Source organism: Drosophila willistoni, assembly GCF_018902025.1.
Source record: "Drosophila willistoni isolate 14030-0811.24 chromosome XR unlocalized genomic scaffold, UCI_dwil_1.1 Seg8, whole genome shotgun sequence".
In the NCBI taxonomy this organism is placed as follows: Eukaryota; Metazoa; Arthropoda; class Insecta; order Diptera; family Drosophilidae; genus Drosophila; species Drosophila willistoni.
In genome coordinates this window covers 2,533,409-2,559,571 of record NW_025814059.1, presented here as the reverse complement: position 1 = coordinate 2,559,571, position 26,163 = coordinate 2,533,409, and the positions used below count along the sequence as shown (strand labels likewise).

Genomic DNA, 26,163 nt, shown 5'->3' with positions numbered 1-26,163 from the left:
ATGATTATTTATAATTGTTTTTAATGATTTATTCTTGTCTTTTGTTAAGAAAATTTATATATTTCCTAAATCTGTTAATTAACTGACAAATTTTTTATTTTCTCATGTTTTTTTTTTGTTAATTACTAAATATGTCCCAAAATAGGAAATACTAAAGACTAAATAGACCAAAATATATATGTATTGTCACCCATCTATTTAGCTGATAATTTCAGCTTCCCCCTCACTCAGCACTGTCTCTCTCCTACTGCACTCTATGATGGAAGAAAGAGAGAGATAGAGAAAACAAAAACTTTCATACGATTGCCACAGACGCTTTTTGCTTGCTCTACAAACAAAATAAAATATCAAAATCTAATCCATCAATTACAACATAACAAGCAACCGACTGAACGAGCAACGACCAACAACAACAATACCAACAACAAATAAAATAATATTATTACACAAAGGCCGCGTCTGCGTGCTGCCCCTACAAAACAGCTTCTCTTCCGCCCCACTAAAGCCCCCCCGCTATACATTTCTTCTCCCTCTCTCTAGTCAATCAGTTTCAGTCTTTCTCTTTCTCGCCACACGCATGAACCACTTTCATTTTCGTTTTCACTGCACGACGACGACGACGACGACCACGACGACGTCAACGGCAGCGACGTCGTCGTTGGCAGTAGCAGCAGCATGCAGCAACAGCAACAACATGGCTGCCTACCATGCAGAAGAAGAAGTCAATGAACGACGAAAGAGAGTTGTTGTGTGAGAGTGTGTGTGTGTGCACGCTTTCATAATCGTTTTGGTTAGCTGCTTTGCTGCTGCTGCTATTTCCTGTAAAATATTTTCCGGGCTTTTGAGTTTAATTTAAACAAATTATTACAAAATTTAATAATAACCAAGGCAAGACAAAAAAAGGCCGCCAAAGCAACAGAGAGAGAGCAAGCACACGAGAGAGAGAGAGCGAAGAGCAACTGTGCTGTTGTCTCCATTATGGATTTAGGTTAAGTGCGTTCATTCAACTTTTAACACAATTTCGAAATGGCGCACACACACACACAAACATACATACACACACAGTTGTTGTTGTTGTTGTTGCCCTGGTCTCCATTTATCATGCGGGTGTTGTTGAAAATTTGTTTAAACAAAACAAAAAAAAAAAAAAAAAAAAAAAATGCTCAACAACTTTTACTTTGCCGTGAAAAAATGTTGCAATACAAACACACACGCACACTCATACTCACACACACTGGCCCATAGTATATAGCATATTGAAATTTCGTTCATGGCTGGTCAATGAACTCTCAAAACGAGACGAACGACGAGGGCCAAGCCAAACCAAACCAAAACGAAACGAAAATTATAATACGAATACAAAAGTTATAAGAGATTTTCATGTGTGTGTGTGTGTGTTCGTTTCAGTTTCGTTTATAATAATAAAGAGTAATTTATTAATAATAGTTGTTAAAAACTTACCATCACGACTCATGCCAACGGCAATGCATTTCTTGAGACGACAATATTGACAACGATTGCGATTAATACGCAAAATGCTGCACTGTTGATTCTTGGTGCAAGGACGATATTGAATCTTCTGCTGTATAGAGCGACGGAAGAAGCCCTGCAACAAAAAATTGAAAAAATTATTCCATTAGTTAAACTCAAAAGAGGCATAAAAAGAGGGATAGAGAGGGATATATATATATATATATAGAATAGTCATTAAAAGTTTCATAAATTTAATCATTTAAAAGTAAAAAGAAACCTACATCAGCATCTTCATTGGCTGCTGCTTTTGCTGTTGTCACTTTGTTGTTATTATTATTGTTGTTATTATTATTACTGAGAGCTGTGTCCAAATTTTCATCAAATTTTTGACATAAATAATTCAATTGTCTAGAGTCTAAATGCTGATTATGTTGTTCGCATAGCTCATCATCACATCCCGAATCCTGTGCATCATCTTCCTCTTCATCTTCTTCTTCCATACCCTCCATTGGCTGTTGTTGCTGCTGATCATCGGTGTGTTTGTTGCTGCTGCTGCTGCTGCAAGTGCAACAATTCTGCATATTGTTGGTGGCATTTGTTAGCGATTGTGTACTGGAATTGCTTAAAAGTGAGCAATTACTATCGGAACTATCCCTTCGTTGTTGTTGTTGCAGTTGTTGTTGCTGGTGTTGTTGATGATGATGATGATGGTGTAGCAATTGCTGTTCTTGCTGAGATTGTTGCCTCAATAGATTGGCAATTTCTTTATGCGTTTGCGCCGAGAAAGGACTATCACAATGCAATTGATTGAGCTTATTAGTAGAAGTAGTTGTTGTTTTTGTTGTAGTATTACTAGTAGTATTGTTACTGGTGGGTGTTGTTGTTGTTAGACTACTCTGCAAAGTTGCCACAGTTGTTGCTGCTGCTGCTACAACTGCTGTATTAGCAGCTGCATCATCATCATGTTGCTGCTGTTGTTGTTCCAATTCTCGTTGCTTTAGCTCACGTGCATAACGTATTTTCTTCCAAGGACATTGATATTGCTCATAACCGTCATCATGATTCGATGATCCATTTGATGCTGTTGCTGCTGCAGCAGATGTTGCTGTCATCGTTGTTGTTGGATGGTGGGGAGAAGCAGCAATATCATCATCGCTATTGGGACAATCTTCATCTATGCCAGATTCACTATCATTTTTGGCGCTCAGATCGGGCTTTGGTGTAGCTGTTGCTGTTGTTGTTGTTGTTGTTGCTGTTGCTATGGGTTGTTGTTGCAGTAGCAATACAATTTGTTGCTGCTGCTGACTAATACTATTTGTTGTTGTTGTTCTTGTCTGGTTGTTGTTGTTGTTATTATTGTTGGTGGTTGTCTTTACTAATGTTGCAGGTGTTTGTTGCTGTTGCTGTTGTTGTTGCTGTTGTACAATTACAGCTTCATTTTTCAGTCTTTTACGTTGCTGTTGTTGTTGTTGTTGCTGTGGCAGGTAAACAATTTGTCTGCTATGTTGCTGCTGCTGCTGCTGCTTATTGTTGTTAAGTGGCGCCGATTCCAAGAGCTTAACTAAAGCAGAATGTTGCGTCTTCAAGGAGTTATTGTTGGTGTTGCGCTGTTGCTGCTGTTGCTGTTGGTGAAGGGCAGCTGATGGAGCCTGATGTTGCTGCTGTAGACTGACAATATTGCCTGTTGTTAGCAACACAATGGTTTGCTGTTGTTGTTGTTGTTGCTGCTGTTCACAAACCATTTTGATTTTGTTTGTTAACTTTATATATTTTTTGTTTAAATTAATATAATAATTTTTTTTCTTTTCTTTTTGGTTTCGAAATGACACTTGAACTCTGTTGCTGTTGTTGCTCTTTCTCTTTCTCTCTCTCTCTTTCGCTCGCTCTCGCTCGCGCTCTTTCTTTCTCTCTACAATTTGCTAATAAGGAACATTGCACACTTCATTCACACTTCACTGGCGGGCACCAACAATAAAAAAAAAAACAATTCTTCTTATATGATTTTTGAAATTTTGTTGTTGCTATTAACGTTATTTGCGTTGACTTTAGCTATTTTATTTCTTTATATTTGATACTTTTTTGTTTGAAATTGCTCTATTACTTTTTCTTTTATTTTTCGCGCGCTTTTCTTGCTCTGCACAACCGCTGCCAATGACGAGCAATTTGCGAATGAAACGACAACAGCAACAGAAACTCAAACACCAGCAGCAGCAGCAGCAACACAAAACTTCGTTGGCGTTCGGCAATCTTCGTTAAATCTCTCGCTCTCTCTCTCTCTCTCTCTCTTGCTCACTGTGGGAGCTCACACTCGTTCTCCCGCTCTCTGAATTTTATGTTGGGGTTTTTTTTTTGTTGTTTTTGTGTGCCAACTGAGGACATTCACTCCAAAGACGTCGACTGCGCTGCCAATTGCTATGCGGGCAGCTAACAATAGATGTTTTTGCTGCTGCTGCACATTTTGGTTGGGGGCGCCTCGACGCGTTGTTGCTGTTGTTGTAAACAATTCTTGGAACACCTACGCAAGGCAGATTTTTTTTTCGTCGTTGTTGTTGTTTTTGCTGTTTCAGGTAGCTGCTGCTGCTGCTGTTGCTGCCACCTGACTGATCAGCTTTGTTTGATAACAACAAAAAGAAAAGAACTTACAACTTATAGACGACGACAACGCATTGTAGGTGGCAGGTATTCAATTGTTGTAAGAACTCAGGTGAGTGGGCGGGAGGCCTTCCTTTTATACATATATATATTTGTTCATGTTTTGATAAATGAGTGACAAATAAGATTAATTGATACGAGAGCAACAAAAGAAGGGTAGGAGGGAAAAGAAGAAAGAAAGAGTTGAGTTGAGTTGAGTTCGCTGTGGCTAAGGCTATCAATAAATGTGACAGGCCTAAGAGGATCTTATATATACATATATATTTGGTGTTTGTGTGTGTGTTTTTTTCGGAAGATCTAGAACGATAATTCCAGAAAGATAGCGCAGACTAGTTTTCTTTCTTTTTTTTTTCTTTAAGTTTTTTTATTTTTGGGGTCAGTTTTTGTTTTTTTTTTGTCACAATTCTTGGTAAAGATTACGATTTTCGGTTTTTTTTTTTTTGTTGTAAATTTTTCCCTCCCGTTTTTGAGGTCATGAAATTTGAAACTACTTTAAAGGAATTCTTGATTCAATGAAAATGAATTTGTCAAAATCATTTATTTTTGAGTCTAACTAATATAAACTTAGATAGACTCTCTAAACTCTAATATAAACTCTTTCCATGGAAGAACCAAAACTTACATTTTATTCAATAAAGTTTTGTGAATAATTTTCAGTTTCCAATTTCCAATTTTTTGATGTAAAGTCTTAAGTTGCATTTCGAATTTTCACTTAAGTTTGCACAATATCAAATTATCAATGTTCCAGATTTTCATTCCATTTTTGTATGTACATATACTTTGTATAATATGTACATATATTTGAGCAGTTGTTTTGAAATTAAAAGGGGGGAGACCTACCACATTTTTTCTTTTTGGCCGTTTACGTTTTGCCCTACTTTCTTGAGAGATGAAAAACAATCCCAAACTAATTAACAAAACGGATATCTAAGAAAAAGTCTAAGCAAATATTATATTAGTAAATATTTTCAACTAAGATTATTGTTGTTTTCTTTTTTCCAAGTAGACAATGAAGTTGACTTGTTTTTTTTTTTTTTGCCATTAGATCAGTGAACTTTACTTTTCACTTCTTGCTGATTATTTAATAAAACAAATTTATTAATAATTTATTAAATAATAATAATTTCTTTTTCTTTTGAGGTTTTTAATTTTTTGAGGCCACACATTCCATCTCTTTCGCTCGCATTCTGACTCGCTCTCTTACTGTCTCACGTAACCAGCAAACAAAAAAAGAGCCCCCCAAACGTCAACGACGTCAGCAGCGACGTGGACGTAGCGTCAGCGACGGCCAGCAGCAGCGACAGTAGCGCAGCAGCAGAGGTTGGCTGACTGGCAAGAGTCAGTTCAACGAACCCCGCCATTGTCGTGACCCAGTTTTCGGTCAGCTACCTCCAAATGTGGAGCTAAACGAGAGCCAAAGAGAGCGACGAGCCAATTGTATGTGAGTGAGTGAGTGAGTGAGCAACGTCGTTACGTACGAACTTTGTTGTAGTTGTAGTTGTCGTTCGTCATTCGTTTCTCTCTCTCTGTGTCTCTCTGTCTCTGTTACATTGCACGTTGAGTGTTAGCATTAGCAAGCATTCGCATTCGCATTCGCGTTCTCGCTCTCAATCGGCTGGCTGTGGGCTCTGGGTCTATTGCTGCTGCTGCTGCTGTTGCTCTCAATGCACATTTGCATGCAAATTTGTTTGCAGTTTGCACAAAAGTCTTTGGATTTGTGGCCTGACGGTCGGTCAACGACACAGAAACCTCACCATTTGGCCCCTTGCCCTCCCCCTACCGATCCATCCATCTCTCTCTCTCACACATAGTGTATTTATTTGCTTGGTGTGGGCTTGGCCCAAAGACTTGGTGGCTTAGTATTGCAGCTACCCGAGGAGTTGGTGGCATGGGGCACCAAACACTATTTAAAGGGAGTGCTTGGTATATTATTATGTACATTGTACAAAATAAAATGCGTTCAAGGAAATCATCTTTTGGGCAATTAATATTAGAAAATCATTCTTAAAACAAGAATTTTGAGTTCAATGCACTCAAGTGCCGCCAATTTTGCACTCATTTCAATGTCTTGACGCGAAGAACTGCTGCCCCCAAGCCGAGCTCTCGCTCTCTCTCGTTAGCCTCTCTTCTACATGAAATTTGCAACAACGAACTTTCGGGAACAGCTGTGCCCATTTTCAAGTTGGCTCTCTCTCTGGCAGTTCCTCTCTCTCTCTCTATCGCTGTGTGTGTGTGTGTGTGTATGTGTGTTTCAGGCCTGGCTGTGGCTGTCAAATGTGAATGAACTCTGTGGTCTGGTCTCATGGCAAAACGCAAAGCATATAACAAGTTTCAAAAGAAAGTGAGAGCATTTCCACATAGCACATACATAGAGAGGAGCTGTATGGAGATGGAGCTCAGTCTCCCTCTCTCTCTCCCTCACTCTTTCGTTTACTGACTTTTTTTTTATATGTAATTCATTTGTTTGTTTGTTAAATAATTTGTGTGATTTTTTCGGGCCTATTTGGGCACAACTCAGCCATGGCACATTTAAATTCTGGTAGATCGGATACGTTTGAATGGAATAATGCTTAAGGCAAACTCCCCCCCTCCCCCTTTCGTGCCTTGTTGCTTATTGTTAGCCACAATGATCTCCACACATCTTGTTGAACTTCTTGACCAAAATTTTGTGCTACTACTTTTTGGCTACCGTCAGAACTTGACATCAAAATATGCCAAGAGATCAAAGGTCTTTCAAGGGCTCTTGAGACACGGAACGTGTGCGTTTTCTTTTCTTTTTTTTGAAGGAATTTTTGGAGCACACATGAAGTTGGTGAAAAGTTTTTGCATTGCCTGTTAATATCTTTCTGGTATTGTCATCTTCTTTTTTTCTTCGTCTTTCAGCAGCTTAACGTCTCTCAAAGAAGGTCTTAAAATGTTGTTTCACTCACCCACAAAAAAAAAAAAAAGTCTTTCGATGCGTAAGCAATTAGCACGTGCCGTGCCCCAATACCCACCCAATCCCCAACATCATGCCACATCATTGGACATTGACATGGACATGGAGAGACAACATCAAATCCGGAACTTTATGGCGCTTTATGGTACTTCTCTCTCTCTTTCTTTCTGTGTTCTGGCACAAAACAAAACGTTCATCATGGCTAAGCTTTTGAAAATTATTTGACAGTTTTTTGACGTTCGAACGAACGAACGATGAGTGGGCAGGCGGCTGGCAAAAGTCAGAATTTCACTTGCTTCTCTAATTGAGCTGGCGGAAAAGTCATTAGGTTTTAGTCTATCTCTCGCTCGCTCTCTCTTTCTCTCTCGCTCTATTCCTGACCAGCAGGGAACAGCAATTAGTTGACAAAAACAACAACAACAACAAGCCAAAAAATTTGTATGTATGTACAATAAATAAATTATGTTCAAATTACAAGTCGACCCGCGACTGGTTGCACATTCAGGTCACCAAAAGTTCAATGCTCTTTCTCTCTCTATAGCTATCTCTCTCTCTCTCACTCACTCTGTCTCTGTCACTCCCTTTTAACGTGCAAGGATATTTTTTGGCCTGGTCCAACCCCTGGATATCTGCTGCTGCTGCTGCTTTTTCTTCTCCTCGTAGTAGCAAAAATAACAACAGCAAAAAGAACCAAAAAAAAAAAAAAGCTAACACGAGGTCAGCCGCACGTAGGCAAACGCTCACGTAGGAAAGGAGCTAACTCCCCAATCCTCCCCCACACACACAAACACGCAAATAGGGAGAGAGAGAGAGAGACGTTTCCATTTGGCCTCGCGCTCATTGACGTCACTTCTCTGCAGTTGTCGCTGTCGCTGTGTGTCTCTGGCCTCAGTTCGTTCAACTCGTTTGGCTCATGGTCGCCTTTTGCATTTATGTGTTATTCTTGTTGTTGTTATTGTTGTTGTTGGGGTTGAGAACTAGCACTGAACCAAAAGGGATAATATAAAGGGTTTTCGGGTTGGGTTCGGTGGTTACTTGCCATTAAATAAATTGTCATTCATCGATATAAAAGGTTAATTACTTGTTTATAAATATTTAATTGAGGACAAAATATTATTGTCATTAGTCTCACCCCTCCCCCCCCACACCTCTTGGCAACAAATACAATATGCGGGAGGAGTTCAAGCGAGTGGGAGACAGAGCAAAAGGAGATCAATCAAAATTGTTTATAACCAATTAGGGTTAAGAGTTCTTCTAAGAAAACCAACAAAAAACAACTGCAACCTTTACTTACATATTTTTTTTATTCTAATTTATTTTTATTTAATTTTTTTTTATTTTATTCATTTTTTTTTATTTTTTTATTTTATTTTATTTCTAATTATTTTTTTAGTTATTAATTTTATTTATTCTTTTTATTTTATTTTATTTCTAATTATTTTTTTTAGTTATTATTTTTATGAGTTTTTTAAATTGTTTTAAAATTTTTTTTCATTCTTTGTTTGAAAGTTTATTTTTTTCAGTTCTAATTTTTTTGAACTAAAGTTTTTTTTTATCTATAAATTTATTTATTAGTTATATTTTTTGATATTTTTTACTTGTTATTCATTATATTTTTTTTTTTAATATTCTAAGATTTTTTTTTCATTTATTTTTTTTAAACTTTATTCTTAAATTTATTCTTAGCGTTTTTATATTTTATTTAATTTTTTTTAAATTTATTTGTTGTTTGTTCATTTATTTTTTTTTGTGATTTAAATTATTAAATTGAAAAGCAAAAAGTTTTACTAATTAAGTCATAAATTTAAAAAACTAAAATAATATTTTTTTTTTTTCATTTCAGTTTAGATTATCAATTTGTGGGTTGATTTCTTTTTAATTATATTTGAATATTTGTAATGTTATTTTAAGTTAAGATTATTATGACCTCCATTTCAATCTCGCTCTCTCTCTCTCACTCTTTCTTTCTCCCTCTCTTTCTCAAACGTCGCTTTCCTTGAATATTTCACACATGAAAAATGTGTGTATGTTTTTGTTATTTTTCATTTCTTTTTGTTGTATTTTTGCATAACATTATAATGACAAATGAGTTTGCGAGCTCCGAAGAAAAGAAATCATATTGAACGGAAATACCTTTCACATTTCGCATTTAACATTTATGCGAAGGGCAGCTCGCAAAGCAGAACAAGACGAGAAACAGGAGGAAGACGTGGAGGAGGATGAAGAAAAAGCACAAGTAACAATATCTGGCCAGGGACATGCAGGCAGCATCATCTGAGCTCCCAAAAACGGACTTGGACACACAACCATCACACACTATCATACAGCAACAACAGCAACAACAACAACAAAAATCGTCGAGCCAAGGCGACCGACAATTGAGGACATTGCACTGCAATAACCTTAAAGAAGAAGCACAAGCAGCAGCAGCAGCAGCAGCAGCAGCAGCAGCAGCAGCAGAAGGCAGCAGGCAGCATAGGCTGAATCAGAATCAGAATCAGAATTGGTATCACACACACACACAACTGTTGGTGTGTGTGTGAAAGAGATGGCAATAGCGTGCGTCAGAGAGTGTGTGCGTGTGTGTGTGTGTGTCATCGTCGTCGTTTTCTCTCTGGACTTGGCGCACAGCAAAAATCAGTTGCCTTTTTTTTTTTGCATAAATGGGGAGCAACAACAACAACAACAACAATTGAGTGTGTGTAGAACTTACAACTGCTTTGCCTTCTTCTTCTTCTTCTTGGACGTTGTTGTTGTTGTTGTTAGGGCAGCGCGCAACAGAGGAAATGACCTCAGGAAGGAAATGCAATGCATTTAATTGGCCAAATGTGTGCACAATATGGCCAACAATTCATCATCATCATCAACAACATGAACATGCTGCAGGTGTATGTGTGTGTGTGTGTGTGTGTAGGTAACACTGGCTAATGGCTAATTTGAATACACTAAAAATTTCCCTTTTTCGACCAAGAGTTCCCCTCCATTTGGTTTCAGACCATTGAACCTCAAAAAGGGAACTTGTCAAAAGAACCTTCTTCTTCTTCTTTTAGCTCCTACACCAAATGATTCTAGTGTTGAAAATTGGCGCGCACAAGAGACACCTGTGCCATGTCAAATGCCCTACCAAGCCAACCCAAGCCAAGCCAATCCAATCCCCCACCCTCCCCCCAAACAACGACAATCCTCCCTCACTTTTGCATTTCACTTTTGCCAAGAAAGTGGGTGTGGGTGTTTGGGTGGTTAGGTGGTTGCTGCTGGTGGTGGTTGTCATTTTGCTTTGACCTACTTGTCGTGCATTGAACTTTATTTGGCCACAGAGCTGGGGATAGAGAGGAGCTTCGGCGTAACGGGGAGTGGGAGGGGCGGGAGGGTTGTTGCCACTTGCCACATACATATATATATGTATGTATACATTTTTAGGGGTTACGTTCTATGTACAACGAAAGTGTTTTGTGTGTGCTCTCTCTCTCTCTCTCTCTGTTGCTCGGACCACCCGCCGCTAGGTGGTGCTGCTTCTGCTGCTGCTGCACAAGCGTTAACCTTAAAAATTTTCCTGGCTGGCTGGTCATGTGACTGGTGCAACTGCTGCTGCTGCTGCTGCTGCTGCTGGGGAGCTAGAGCAATGACCGCAGCTCAACAGAGTTGAAGGATAAATATATGCATTACGAAATGCAATTCCATGCCACACAGCTCCAAAGGCTGTCTTCTGTCTCTTTTTGGCATTTAATGTTTAGTTCAGTTTTAATTATTATTACAATAACTGCAAATTACATGAAACATTTTCGTCCAAAAGTCCAAGATGTTGAGGGTAGTTGAAGAATTTTTTGTGCTAGTTTTTTTAGCTCATATTTATATCTGCATATTTTTATCTACACACACACACACACACAGTCACACATTTTCCTCTATGTCTGTGTCTCATTCTAAGTGTATGCGTAACAAATAATTTGTTGGTACGTGTTAGTTATACACATATATATATATATATCTTTCTAGGTACTTGCTTCTCTCTCTCTCTCTTGGTCTCTCTCTCACTCGTAAGTGTGTTTGGCTTGTGCTTATGGGCAAGTTCAATGAACTGAACGCAATTATTTAGCCATTATTTGTATTGTTATTATTTGGTTTATGATTTTTCAATAGTTACACAAAGAAAGAGAAGGAGGGAGAGAGAGATAGAGATAGTTTAATAACGAGTTCAAAGAGTTCAGTTTTAACTTTAATTATAATAGCAAAACAAGACATTTTCTAAAAAGACCTTGGAATAGGACATAAATAACTTATCAACTTATTGATTGTAATACAATGGAGACATTTCATAGCATACTTTCAGGTAACTGTCAAGCAATGACATTAGGTCAATTGTTTGCTAACTAATGACTTCATAATTACAGTTCAAACTAATTACAAGTTCATTATTAATGATAGAAGGTAAAGCAAATATTTCCATAGCATACCTTTGGGAGTAATAGAGAGCAAATACGGCACCGTGAGGTTATCATTATCAGTTCTTTAACTGAACAGATCTTAATACAATATTGAAAAATGATGTGAATTTGTTTTTTTTACTAGATCATAGCATACTTTAGGGAGCAATTTTTGAAAGAAAATCGTTGTACTCATAAGAAATTGCAATTTATTGGCCCTAATAAAGAGTTTGAATTGTTGAAGGTACTTTAGCAGCTAAATCTTTATTAAAAATTGTTAAATTTAATGTTAAGTATAAAAATACTATAGCATACTTTTGGGAAATTGGCAAACTAATCAAATGATCCCAATGATTGTTAATTAAAGACCTAAAATTGTCATCTGTCACCTGTCTAATTGTCTATTCTATTCATAAACCATTTTACCTAATTAATAATATTATTTATTTAAGTTTTTTTTTTTGTTGGCCATTAAAAAAATATCTCAAACAAACAACAAAAAAATATTGACAAGCAACACAAAAAAACATAGAAAAATCTAATCCAAACCTAAGCATTGACGCAAATATTAAAAACAGTTGCCCAAACACAAGACGAGAAGGAGACAAGGGGGGAGGAGAGAGCAAGAGAGATAGAGATCTAGAGAGGTAAGAGAAACTCGTTTCCAGATAACAACAACACTAAAATGAATGGATATTAGAGGCAAGTTAGAGATATATATATATATATGTATATGTATAGAGAGAGGCAAGGTCTTTTGCTTGCAATTGCAACAAACAACGAAAAAAGAATCTAACTGCAGTTCTGCGCAGGTCGTTGGCATTTGCCAAAAGCGAGAGAGAGCATAGCACAGAGAGCGTAAGAGTGAGATAGATAGTTCGAGAGAGACAGAGCGAGAGAGAGAGCAGGTGATGACGGCCTCAAAGCTGGGACCCAAAGTGCAGTGAACTCTGCGAAAAACTCCAGTTCCAGCTTGTTCCCCCTTCCCCTTACCTAACTCTCCCCTGTATGTGTGTGTGTGTACCCACAACCCCCGCACACACACAAACACACACACAATTAATGTAATTTCAATCGGCGTTTTTGTTGCTGTTGCCTTTTTTGGTCACTTTGGCCTCTTAATGACGCCTCGCAACTTCTGTCATATAAATTGTTGTCGGCACTTTTAATGACTCACCCAAAAAAATATATATATCTCAGATTCATGTGTATATCTGAGCAACCCAAACAACTCACGTGCCGTCTGTCTTTATATGGGCGGAATTTTGATTTTTTTATTTTTGTTGTTGTTTCGGTTTCAGTTTAGTTTTTTTTTCAGTTATTTGGCTTTGTCGAGACGCATGAGATCGCTCCTAAAGTGGGCGCCTTCCAAACCAACTGACAGCATTTGGTTTAAATGCCTCTCGGTTGCAGCTGCAGCAGCAGTTGTCGAATTATGCAACATTTTGAATAATTTTTGTTCGGTTTTTTGTTTTGTTTTATGTTCGTTTGGAAAATTTATGACAAAAGTCACTGCAAATTATCGTATTTTCAATATTGAGTCATATGGTGTATGAGATCTGTCTCTCTACTCTACTTTGTTTTTTTTTTTTTGGGGGCAGGAAATGGGCGTGTTATCAAAGAAACAAAATATAAGTTTGAAATTTTCAAATTCAAATTCAAATTGAATTTAAAATTGCTGCAAAATATGTGATTGGCTCAGTTCAGAGTTCTAGGTGTTGAAATTATAGTTATTGGAGGCAAAAACACAATCTGATCAGGCAATTGATTCATGGATTGATTGATTGATTGATCGATTTTAATAAGCTATTCTATGCAAAATTATAGACCACCAAAACATATTTGGTAATCGAAATTATTAGTTTGAAAAGCCAAAAATATAAACCGTAAATAAAAAAAAACACAAACTTTATTTAATCTAATTTATATTTTTCTCACAGTGTATCAAGAGAAGTAGCTTAATTTTTTAAGAACTTTTAATTTTTTTTATTTAAGAATTAGTTTGGTTCAGTTATCAGTTATTATTATTGGTAATTAATTTCTATTCTTGTACTTTTTGTCGATCTAAGTTTTGAGTATATTTTAAACCCATTCACTGCATTGCATTAGAAGTAATTCAGTGAAAAGTAATGCAATTAAAAGGATTTATTGTTAATTACAAATACTATACACTTCCATTAAAAGTAATTCTGATAGAAAGGCACTTCATTAGATGTAATTTAATTGAAAAGTAATGCCATGAATTTGTTTCAATATTCATATTTCTGTTTGTTTGTACTTTTATCTAATTACTTTAAAATTGCATCTAGTTAACGTAATTACAAAATTGTAATTGTCATTGTTTAAGTAAGTATTTCTATTCTGTTTTGCAAGTACTTTTATTTAATCACTTTAAAATTGCATCTAGTAAACGTAATTACAAAATTGTAATTGTCAAGTACAAGTAGTTACGTGATGTAAGAGCTTCAAATTAAAAGTCATAACATTTACTTTATATCCATTAAAGGTATTTTCAAACTACTTTGAATTCAATTTCTTATTTTTTTCATTACAAGTACTTGGTTTACAAGTATTTACTTTACAAGTACTGTCATTAATACGCTATAAGTATGCCATGGCACTTGATTCTAGAACTCTCAACTTAATGAAATATTTCGCACACAATTCAATTGAGTAATCATATGCCAAAAAGCAATTACTTGTGAATTTATTGAAAAATCTGAGCATTTTGCAACTTATTCTATTAAATCGGGCTATAACAAAAGGCCTCAAATGAATGAACGTCGTCGTTGTCGTCGCGGTGAACGTTTAAAAGGATGACGACGACAAGGGGAAGTGGTAGGTGGCGGATAGGGAGGAGGAGGGGGGTGTGATTAAGCATGTTTGCCTTAAACTAAAACTGTGTTAAGTGTCTGACTGCCAAGTGTGTCTCAGTGTAAGTGTGTGTGTGTGTGTGTTTGTTGCACAACATTTATTTTTTTTTGTTTATAAACTTTATCAAATATATATAAATTGCTGACAGCAACGCCACCAAAGACGTCAAAAGGGGTGAAGGGGGAGGGGGCGGCGGCAGCGGTGGCAACGTCGACGACTGCTGTCTAATAATAATTTATTTTATTAATTTGAAATTACATTTGCTTGACAAGAGCAACAAGAAAATTACACAGCAATCTACTGAGACCACAGATACACACACACACACACATAGAGTCGAGTGTGTGTGTGTGTGTGTGTGCGTGTGTGCCTCATGCAAAGTGAGGTCGCTGCCGTTCAATAACCTCGAGAGTGTCTCTACGCAATTGCAACGACAACTTGCATGTGGCAGAGAGTGAGTGAATAAGTGAATGAGTGAGTGTGCTGCGGCGCTTGGCAACACCACAGTCAACCACACACACAAACACACACACACACATGCACACGCACACTAATCGGTCGAGTCAGCCTCGGCTATATGGGGTCCGGGTCTCCTCCATTTCCATTCCTCCTCCTCCTCCCTCTCTTCTTCGGTGCGTGGTAATTGCTTGTAAACGTCAAAAAAAGGGGTAGGTAGAGTAGAGAGTGGAGAGTGGGGAGTGGGGAGAGTGGAGTCGAGTGCAGGGTAGAAGAGGAGATGTTTCTAGATTTGGGCCTGGCCCGGGCATGAAACAACACTCGAAATTCTCGAAACACACACACACACAAACAGATCTAGAAAATTTTCCAACATAAATTCTAATAATATCAAGACGACAAATCGTTTTTCAAATGCCTTTTAGTTTTTAGTGCGGCGGTTGCCTGTTGTCTGTCTGTGACAAGCAAAAAAAAAAACCAAAAAAAAAAATGGAGCAAAAAAAAAAAGAAAAAGAGAGCATAATCTATTTTTATAATTGCTTTTAATTAACAAGAACCTACAACAACAACAACTAGAAGAAGATTTTTTTTTTTTTGTTAAGTGACAAGCATAATAATTTTTTGTCATTAATGCAATTATTTTGACAAGGGGCAGAAAATCGGTGCCAAAAAATTTATGTTTCGGAAAAAAAAGGCACAAAAAAACAAAAACAAACTAAAATAGTTGAGTTGGGTGGGCGGCAGGAGGAGGAGGCAGGGGTGTTAGGGTGGCGGAAAAAACGGCACACAAAAAACAACAAGATAGGTCGACGACTATCAGTAAGAAAGAGTGAGAGCGAGCGAGAGAGAGGGAGATAAATGCAAAATATGCCGCTATACCAAGTGCAATGAACTCGAGAACTAAACTGAAACGAGCAACAAAACGCTGACGCTTACGTTGACGGCGACGCTGACGTTGGCGCTGTTGATGATGACGACGACGACGACGAAGCGGACGACAACGACAACAACAACGACAACGAAGACGAAGTCAAGCAAGTTCTAGTTGAGGCAGTCCAACAGAAAACTGAGACTGCGACTGAGACTGAGACAGAGACAGAGGCTAAAGCCCAGACGGAGAACCCAAAGTGTCCAACAAGCCGACCGACCGACCGATCGACTGTCCGTCGCACATGCATATGCATGTCATTATGAGCATCTAGAAATATCGCCCCAACACACACACACACACACATATACAGTGATTAGGCTGACTCTTGGATTTACAGCTAATCTATATTTCTATATGTGTGTGTGTGTGTGCATGCATGTAATATAACTTGAGGCCAACTGAGCCGAGATTAAAATTATGGTAGGTTCTATAAGCTACCTCTCCCCCCAACGCCTCCCCCCCACACACACACACACACAAAGAGAGACTCTCTCTCTTTCTTTGCCTTTATGTATGTATGTATGTATGTGTGGGTTTGTCTTTCTTTGTGGTATGCGTGTGATGGCTCTCTGTTGTTTGGGTTATTGAACTTTCAGTTCGTTTTGTGGCTCTCTTTGAATTGGGTTAGCGTAGGTTAGGTTAGTTACTTTGCCTGCCGTTGCCGTTGCTGCTGCTGCTGCTGCGTTCTAAAAAATTGTGAAATGCGATAACGACCAGAAGAGAGAGAGAGGGTGGGGGCAGAGGAAACGGGGCCGCTGTCTCCACCTCTCAACTTGCACATATGAAGTTGGGTTTGATTTTTTTTTTTTTTTTGGTTTTTGATTCACTTTAATTGCCTCGAGAAAAAGGTAATAGTAGCAGTAGGCTAAAGAAGTTAATAGTCAAGCGGCAGCACACACTTTTGGCTTGTTGAGATTCTCTTTAGAGTCTTTCGAATAGGTCGTTAATAGTGTACATACACACAGATAAGGGTCGCTTTTTGACAGGCAATTGAGATTAGTTGATGATTGAAATGAACTAGATTAAAGTCTCGAAGATAGCAGGAAATTAAAGTTATTAGAACTTTTCAAATGCATTCCCCACCTCATGCCCCCCGAAGATCTAAAATAGTTGAAATTTGCCCCCTAAAGTATGCAATGGTGGACCAAATACTATTTCACATGTTTTTATTTGCATTTTTGAAGAATATTTGCAAGTAGAATCAAAGAAAAATAGTCTTTGAACCATCTATTGCATATCTTGGGGGGCAAATTTTTGTTAGGACTGCCATTTCACACTTTTTTTTGCAATTACATCAAATTTTCTTTCTTCTTTTTTGGGGTTAATGACCTTCTCTATGCATAGTTTTAGGATAATTTTTCGTTTTGTTTTGATTTTTTTGTTTTTTTGTGATTTCCTCTCACCCAAGTTGAATGACTTGTTGCATCTATCAACCTACTTGTTTCAATTTACGCATTGCCAATCATTTTTTTTGTTTTTCTATATAATTGCCTATGGATTGGTGCCGTCAAATATTCAAATATCAACGTAACCAGTGACTCCAACTCCAACAAAACAATAGAAAAACCAAGAAAAACCAAAAAAAAAAGAAATCAATTGAAAATTTGAATTGTAAAGAGCCTGCGGTTTTTTTGGTTTGGTTTTTTTTTGGAGGGGACGCGGGTGATGGGTGGGGGGGACCAGGCAGAATTTGCTTTCGGTTCGCCCATTAAATGCAATTCCATCTACTTGACTTGACTCGGGCCCCGCCATCGAGTCACGTTTTTCGCTGTGGTCGTCGTCGACGTCGTTGTTGTTGGAGCTCTATAACCAGAGAGGTGATTGTACTGGTTAACAAGTACGTGCAGTTTCTGAAGGCTGTAGAACAAGTTTTCCATTCGAACATAGCCACATAGAGATAGCAACAACAACAAAAATCTATTTCAAATTGAGTTACATTCGATTTTCAGAGTCAACATAAATTACATGCCGCTTAATTTTCACACACACACACACACACACACATAGATAGAGCAAAACTCCTTTAGCTTGAAGCATTAACCGACAATGTGCTTCTTTTTTTCTTTTTTTTTGCATTTTTGCTTTGACATTTTCGTTGCATGTTTGAGGTTATGACAAGAAGGCAACCAACCAACTAGCCACACACACAAAAATCACAGACAAAATAATAAGAAAAAAGCCAAACATGACACGACACTATTAAATGAGGCAAGTTAGTTGAAGGTGTCTGTTTGTGTGCCAGGCCAGCCGCAAGGGTCTTCAAATCTGTTAAATGGCCAACCAGAGAGTCAAGTAGGAGAAGGTTTCCCCTCCCTGCCACCCAGCAACCCCCACTCCAAAGCAAAGAGAAAATGTCAAATGTCGTCCAAAAAATAAAAAGAAAGGAAAGGCGAAACGAAAACTAACAAAAAAAGTTTCCAATTCAATTCAAAGGTGACATAATCAAGATGTCTCTAAGAGAAAGAGATAGCCACAGTAAATGAGAAAGAGAGAGAGAAAGATTAAGAAAAGGTTTACCATAAATTGGGACTTTTATATATACACAAATCGAACAAATATCATCTATATATATACATATGTATATATAAATCAAAAGACTTTGCAATTAATTACAAATTTAAGTCATTTACGTTTTATTTTGAGAGACCAATATTAGGTAACATAATTTAAGCTCAGTTTTTTATGAATTTTTTTTAAAGAAAACCTAAAGAATTTCCATTTAAACTGCTTTTTTAATAAAATAATATAATGAAATCTTGTTAAGAAGTAAATTCCATGCGAAACTTTTGAAAAATTGGCATAGAAAATCATAGTCTATATAATTCTTACAAATCATTTGCACTTTTTATAGAAAATATTAAGTAATTAACATTTAAAAACAAACTTTATTTTGTGTTTTTTATGGTTAAATGTATTAATATTTGAATAGTAGATTGAAAATCTATAAGTAAAATTATACAATTCTAAAGAATATTGTTGGATTTTTATTTTATGAAATTCTAATTGTGCTTTATTCTGCTATCTCACTCTCACTGTCTCCCAACCTGTCTCACTCTCTCTCTCTCTCTCTCTCTCTGTCGCTTTCTCTGTCTCCCTCTCTCTATCCAATTGTATCTCTGACTTCTTCTTGCGCAGTTCTAAATGTAAAGTTCATTCTTTTTCATTTCTTCAACTTGTTGTGGGAAATATTTGTTATTTTATATTTGCTCTCTTTATTACTAACTCCCTATCTCTCTCGCTCTCTCTCTCTTTCTTGCTATCTCTCTCTGTCACTCCGTGTCTATGTCATCATTTATTGGACATTTTTGATTTGTTGCTTAGCATATTTTTTAACTTGTGGCCGCCTCTCTCATTATTCATTACTCATACGCACTGTTTGACCACAGTCAACACACTTAACGGTAATTTACAAATTCTCCTGCCACCAACCACCCTAGACGTTGGACGCTGCTGCTTTCATGTAAATTTATGCATTATGACCACTGAGAAATGGTCAGAAACATAATTATTACTCATATGCCACAACCACACACAGCCTGCCCCACATTAATTACCATAAAAATAGGCAGGACGGCCAGAAGCAGCACTAAAAAATAAGAGAGAGGGGGAAGGGGTGGTGGTGACGGGTGAAGATGGAGTATAGAAGAAGGCGGAGACTTGTGCACATTCATAGAATTTGTGACGGAAATGAGTTTAGTGCCGTTTGGCATGATGCCCCCAAACCTCAAACCCCGTGCCCCAACCCCTCCCTGCACTTTAACCAAATTAGGGGTACCTACACACACACACAAACACACTCGCACGAAATAGAAAGAGAGAGAGAGGAAGCAACCATGCACACGCATGGCTTTTCTTCAAAATGAAAGCGCGTGCTGTGACTACCAAATCAAATGGGATAGATGGTTAGATAGATGGTTGAATGGAGGGGTTTGGAGAGGGGGCAGGGGGAGGGGGAATTGCTCTACACATGCAAGGCATGCATATGTATGTAGAGTTAACTTAGCCACGTCAGGTTGGCATTTTTGGTTCGAAGCTATTTTGTGTTTTTTTTTTTCGTTTTTCGTATTTTGCCGGGTTGCATAATTATCATGCAACAACATGCGGCAGCAGGCTGGCACACAAGCAGCAAATGCAGTCAACGATAAAGATTTGTTGTTGTTGTTGTTGTTGCGACCAGACAAAAACGTTGTTGTTGTTGTTGTTGCTGTTGCTGCTGTTGTTTTAACGCCCGAGTTTGTCGAACGAACGAGGCAAATGTGAAGAAACAAGGGAACGACGTCGTCGTCGTCGTCGTCACGCATTTTACGCACAATTTTCAATGAGTTGGATTAGGTTAGGTTTTTTTTTCGCGTTTGTTTCCTTCTTGAGTGTGTATGGGTGGGTGGTTTGAAGAGTTCTGCCATCGCAACGAGTTCAAAACGAATGAAATGTGTAAAAGTTTCCATAAAGAAATCAAACATTTTTAGTATTTTTTAACTAATTACCATTGCATACCTTAAAGGGCAAACATATTGCTTTATTTTTGTAACTTTTTGTTTGTTTTCGTTTAAATTCATTAATTTATTTCTTCTAATAGATATTTTCACTAAACATAGATATGTTATATCATATTTTAAAGCATACTTTAAAGGGCTATGAAATATATTATTTCACTTTGTTAAAACTTAAAGTTTATTATCTTAATACTTTTTCTTAATGCTTATGGTGTGCCCTGTTTACAATAAGTCATTCAACTTGTTCAATTTCGTTTCAAATTATTATCGTTGCATACTTTAAGGGGCAAATATATCGTTCTTCTAAAGAACTGCTAATTCTATGTATTAAATTTTAAACAAATATTTTTCTAATGACCTTACAACTTTCTGTTTAATTTAATTATTTATCATATTCCTTTATTTATTTGCTTAAATGTTGTTATATCATTTCCATAGCATACTTCAAAGGGCATAAACAGTCCACAGTAATAAAAAACTTTTCGATCTACCCTCATAGATTTTCGATAGGCCTGTTAAAATCCCTGCAATATTTAACCATTTAGGTAAAGCCAGGTTTTTGGGATTTGCCTTTCTTTTTGGCCTCTGTCAACAGGCTGGACGGGGGCGGGGCATACGTGCGTAGCGAAAAAAGACCTGACCGACCAAACCTCTCTCTCTCTCTCTCTATCTATCTCTCTATTTCAGTGTGTGCCTAGTGAGCTACCAAAATTGCATACAAACTGTACAACAATCACAGGCCAGATCCCAGACCCCAAGACCCCAAACCTGAGACCCGAGATCTTAGATCCCCCGTCCAGAGACCTAGGCCAGCTGCTGCTGCAGTCACTAGAGTTTGAGGTGGTAGCCAGGCTACCAGTTTAAGTCGCTGCCAACTGGCGCACTTTGTTGGTTGTGTGTCTGTTTGTGTGTAGGCAGTTAGTTAGTGGGATAAGTAAGTAAGTATGTGAATGGTCTATTGGTTCGTTGGTTAGTTGGTTGGTTGGTTGCTTGGTCTGTCGGTCTTTGACCGCAGCAACAGAAGTAACCGTTAGGTAGCCAGAAGGATTACGTAGACGCCTTAACGGGACGCCTTGTTGCCAGCCTCAATATGCCGCTCATTGCACGAGGTTAGTTCACAGCCATCAACAACAAAGCCAACAACAACTGAAAAATCAGTTAAAGTTAAATGCCTTGAGGCCACTTGCCGAGCGTTTTTTTTTTTTGTTTTGTTTTTTTTTCGGGCTCCCTGACTTCTCTCTTGCATGCTTGCGAATTGAATTGGATTGCGCTTTGGGGGTACATTTCGTGTTGCTTATCGCGCGATTCTCGTCAAATGCTCAAGCCGCCATAAATCAATTAGTTAAGGGGGCGGCGGGCGGTTGGGCACACTCGCCGCCCCTCCCCCGCCCTCTCGATTGTTTATTGTGTTGTGTTTAGTAGGTTCATTTCATATGAAGGGCGTTGAGCTAGGCAGTTTATTGAACCTAATTGCTGCTGCTGCACACAAAATGTTTGAACTTACTTACTTGGCTACCATAAATGGGTTAAGGAAATAAGGCAGAAAACCATTTGCAAGAAATTATCATCAAGTTTGCTTACCTGTAATTAGATGGGAAATTAAAAACAGAAATTAATTAGTATATTTAAAACAGGTTGAAAAAGATTTTCAAGTGTTCAAGATTATTGCCAAGTTAAGGTTTTTCGTTATCACTTATTTATCTAAAATTGTTTGTTTTATTTCCCACAATTTTTCTGACTTCAATTGTATCTTAATCTGCCTCACGGCATTATATATTTAAATTCATTTGTTAAACTTACTTTAAATTAAAAAACATTTGTTTTATTCCTAAATCTGAAAATACTTTTAATACTTTTGAAATTCAGAGTTTGATTTAGAGTTTTTGTCGAAATTTCTAATTTAAGCTTTACAAAATTAGCCCATTTAATTGTGATTCCCAACTAGTTTTAGCTAAGGTTCATTTTCTATAAAACCTTTGACCTCGTGCCTCGTCGCCTTTTGATTTAACTGACTAATTAAAACGCCTTTCCCACGCCAAACGGCGATGACACACCCTCGCCTACTCCTCCTCCTCCTCCATGTTTTTGGCATGAAAAATCATATATGTATATAAATAATTTATAAAACGTTTTCGCTCTTAATTATTGGCCAACACATAAAACCGGCAAAAGTTGCTTGGCTTTGCTTTGCTTTGCTTGGGTCTTGGTCTGGTCTTGTCTGTTCAGCTTTGGCGGCAACAGCTGGGCACAACAACAACAACAACAACACAAAGACAACATAAAACTGTCAACACAAATGTCAGACAATATATATATATGTATATAGTTTTTGCTTCTTTTTTGTTGTTGCTGTGTTGTGACTTATGACATAAGACAATTACTAACTAAGTAAGTTGGTAGCCAAGGTGCAGCAGCAACATTTTTATTGCTGTTGGATCATTGAACTCCTCCGCCTCCTCCTCCCCCCTTCTCCACCTTGTCTCCTCTATGGTCAGAGATCGTGAGAGTAGAAAATCGAATTAGATTTTTTCTTAGTTGTTTTTTTTTTGCAACTAAATAAATGATCATCACAAAGAGGAAGAGGATGAGACATCATCAAGTGGAGAGGAGGAGGTTTATGTCTAGGCTAGAGTTATGATATTTTTTGTTGCCACATGATTTTATAATGGCTTTCTCTTCTCTCTCTCTTTCTCTATCTATTTCTCTACATTGCTTCATAGTTGCTGTTTTTTTTTTTTGCTGCATTCAAAGAGTGCATTCAACTCGATTCAGCATGCAACAAACGTTAACGTTCAGCATTGCAGCTGACGCCAACGTTGACGTTGACGTCGACGTCGTCGTCGACGCTGGCTTTTGCAGTCAACGTCGAAGCTCTGGCGCTGGGCGAAAGAAGAAAGCAAACGGCGACAGCAAGTCAGAGTCAATGCACTTTGCCTGCAACTAACTATGCCTGCCTATTTATCTCTCTCTCCCTCGCTCGCTCTCTCACTCTGTCTTTCTATCTCTTTCTCTTTTTCACTATGTGCGATTTTGTTGCGGTACTTTCATTGCTCAACATAGCGCCAAGTTGTGAGTTTGTTGACGTTTGTTTCTTGTTGTTCTAGAATGTTGCCCGGGAAACTGAACTATGTGTTTTTTTTTTTTTTTTTGGTTGCAACTCGAGGGAACTATGCAAGAATGACCAATGAATGGTTTGGGGGGAAGGGAGGGGAGGGGAGGGTTTAGCCGTGAGTTACACCTGAACAGGGGAAAGAGAAAGCAATAGAAGAATAAAATGTATTGACAATGTATTTAATAACTAATTGAACAGCATTTTCTGTGGTATTTTTCTTATCTAATTCCCATTTCTTTTTCACCGCCCACCCACCACTTGGATTTGGCTATAGAATAACCTCGAATGAAAGCAAAGTCATAATACCCCCCTCCTCCCTCTGCCCATTAAAAGCACGTGACTCAAGCTGCTGCTGCTACTAGAAGGCGAATGACATTTAACTGGGTCAGCAAAAGTGTTCGGTCATCCCCTCTCTGTCATCCTCCCACACACACACACAAGAACTCCCCATCCTTTCGTTTTAAGGGTAGTTGAAGCTCTCTCTCTCTCTCTCTCTCTCTCTCTCTCTCTCTCTCTCTCTCTCTCTCTCTCTCTCTCTCTCTTAGACACATTCATATACATACATACATACAACATACATACATATATGAGTTTTACTATCGCTCGTAGTTTTACACAGTGCAAAAAACTGCAACAACGGCCTGGCTTTGGCTGGCCAGTCAGTTCATTGCACTATGCCCTCGCCCCAGTTATGCAGCTCGGCTAGAGTAGTACTCACAAATTGTTGCTGTTGCTGTTGCTGCTGCTGTTGCAGTTGCAGCTGCACGTTCTCTTTGCCAGTTCACAAAAACACAAAAAAAAAAATTGTTAGATAAGCCTCGTCGAAATGCTTGTTGTTGGCGTTAGTGGTAGGCAGTAGTAATAGTAGTACTAGTAGTTGTAGTAGCAGCAGTAGTAGGCGTGCTTAAACCATTAATTTAGTCTATTATTATTATTATTGTTATTGTTAATTAGTCAATGTTTAAAAACCTATAAATCATATTTTAAGGAGGCTGCTGCAAGGCCATGGCTGTGGCCCCTGCAGCTCTATAAGGTGTGTCCCATTAGTTAGAGAGGCAAAAGAAATAAAAGTTAAAATTCATTTAACATATTTATCCATAAAGTTCAACTTTTTCTATTTAAACACTTTCAAAAAGAAGCGCCATAGTTTTTGTTTGCTTTGGTGGTGGCTGTCAAAAGCTCCAAGCTTTTGAGTGCTCTGAGCAAAAACCATTGCATACTTTTGCGCAGTGGACTAGTTAGCCATTTGGTGGTGCTGCTGCTGCCATCTAGCGACAAGAAGTTGAATGACTAGTATGAAAAGCTTTTTGAGCGCTCGCTTTGAATTTGGAAAAAAGCAAAAAATAAAGTAGTTAAAAGCAAAAATCTTACAAATTTAACATTAAGGCAAGGAACTAGTGTATTCAACTAGCTGATATATGAATGTTGTTTTTATTATATTTACTCTTTTATATTAAGAATTATATTTTCTTTAAATTGTAAGCCTTAAGGACTTGGTTAGTCTAATAAGACATTGTATAATGCAAAATTTTGAATTCTCGAAATATTATATATTTTCTAGATTTATATACATATATTTTTTAAGATTTTTGTTAAATCTTCTCTTAACTTGGAACCTAACAACAAGTTTTTAGATATTTAATTTAATCTAGTACTAAATTATTTGAATCTATGTAGTAATAAAATTCTTTAATTTATGCAACATTTTTTGACTACTACTTTACTAAAAAATGTTCAATTTTTTAATGAAATTATTTTATTAATTTAACTAATTTAAGCATTTACTAGATAAGCAAAAGTTGCACATCATTTTAGTAGAATTTTTGGCAATTTTCAATAAGAAACATTTGAAAATATCAAACAAAAATTAAATATTTTTCTTAATATGTTTTTTAAGCCTAATTTATGTTTATATCAAAGAGAACTTTCTATTAATTTATACGATTTTTTCTAGCAAACTTACTAAGCTGCTGGGGCTGCTTTCCCTCCTGTTCTTTCCTCATTGCATCTAGAATTTTCTTTTGAAAACTCAACCTAAATACGAATTGAATTTTCCACCTCCTGGTCACACGCATACACAGACACCACACCACAAACCCTCCCCAGCAGCAGCAGCAGCAGCAGCAGGCACACGCCTAGATAATTTCATGCAACGCTGCCTGCGCTGCTTTTGACGCTGCCGCTGCCTCTGCCACTGTGTGTCGCGCTGCTGCTGCGCAAGGCGACTGCAGTCAGTCGTTCAAGTGCATTTCAGAGCATTAACCTCTGATTTTATATGTATCTATGTGGGTCCTAGCACAACACGCATACAATCACAGCATAATCATTTCTCTCTCGCTCTCTGTTGTGGTCTTCCTCTCTCTCTGTGTGTGTGTGTGTGTCACTCTCTCTATCTCAGTCAACCGTTTGAGCTAGAGATGGAGAGTGCACTCTCCTATTGCATTTATCTCTCTCTCTAGCGCTCTTTCTCTCTTTGCTACAATTCGAGTGGAAATCCTGAAATGAGGGTATCTCTTGTTTTTCCTATTTACTTTATGATTCTCATATATTGACAATATTTGTATAACTATCAAGCCCTCACTCCCCCTCCCCCTCCACCACATCCTTCATCGTATGTCCCAGTAACAAAAATTTGTTCTATTTGTAGTATTTTCATGTTTCTACCTATTTAATTTTTTTTTATATTTGTTTAATGCATTTCCCTATACACTTCTTGGGTTCATTTTTCTTTTTGCCCCATAGAGATTATCAAGTGTTTCTTATTGTTCTGTCTCTCTTTCTCCCTCTCCCTCCCTCTCTCTCTCTCTGGA

The 26,163-nt window shown here is 37.6% G+C and overlaps 1 protein-coding gene across 2 annotated transcripts in view; it reads right to left on the bottom strand.

The window, feature by feature from the left end:
* Window positions 1-26,163, bottom strand: part of LOC6645686 (ecdysone-induced protein 75B) — a 129,751-nt gene that overhangs the window by 17,318 nt on the left and 86,270 nt on the right. For both annotated transcript variants that reach the window (XM_023177580.2, XM_023177581.2), the window contains one exon: window positions 1,462-1,606. In XM_023177580.2, the coding sequence (XP_023033348.1) occupies window positions 1,462-1,606 (145 nt within the window). The remainder of the gene's footprint in view (window positions 1-1,461; window positions 1,607-26,163) is intronic.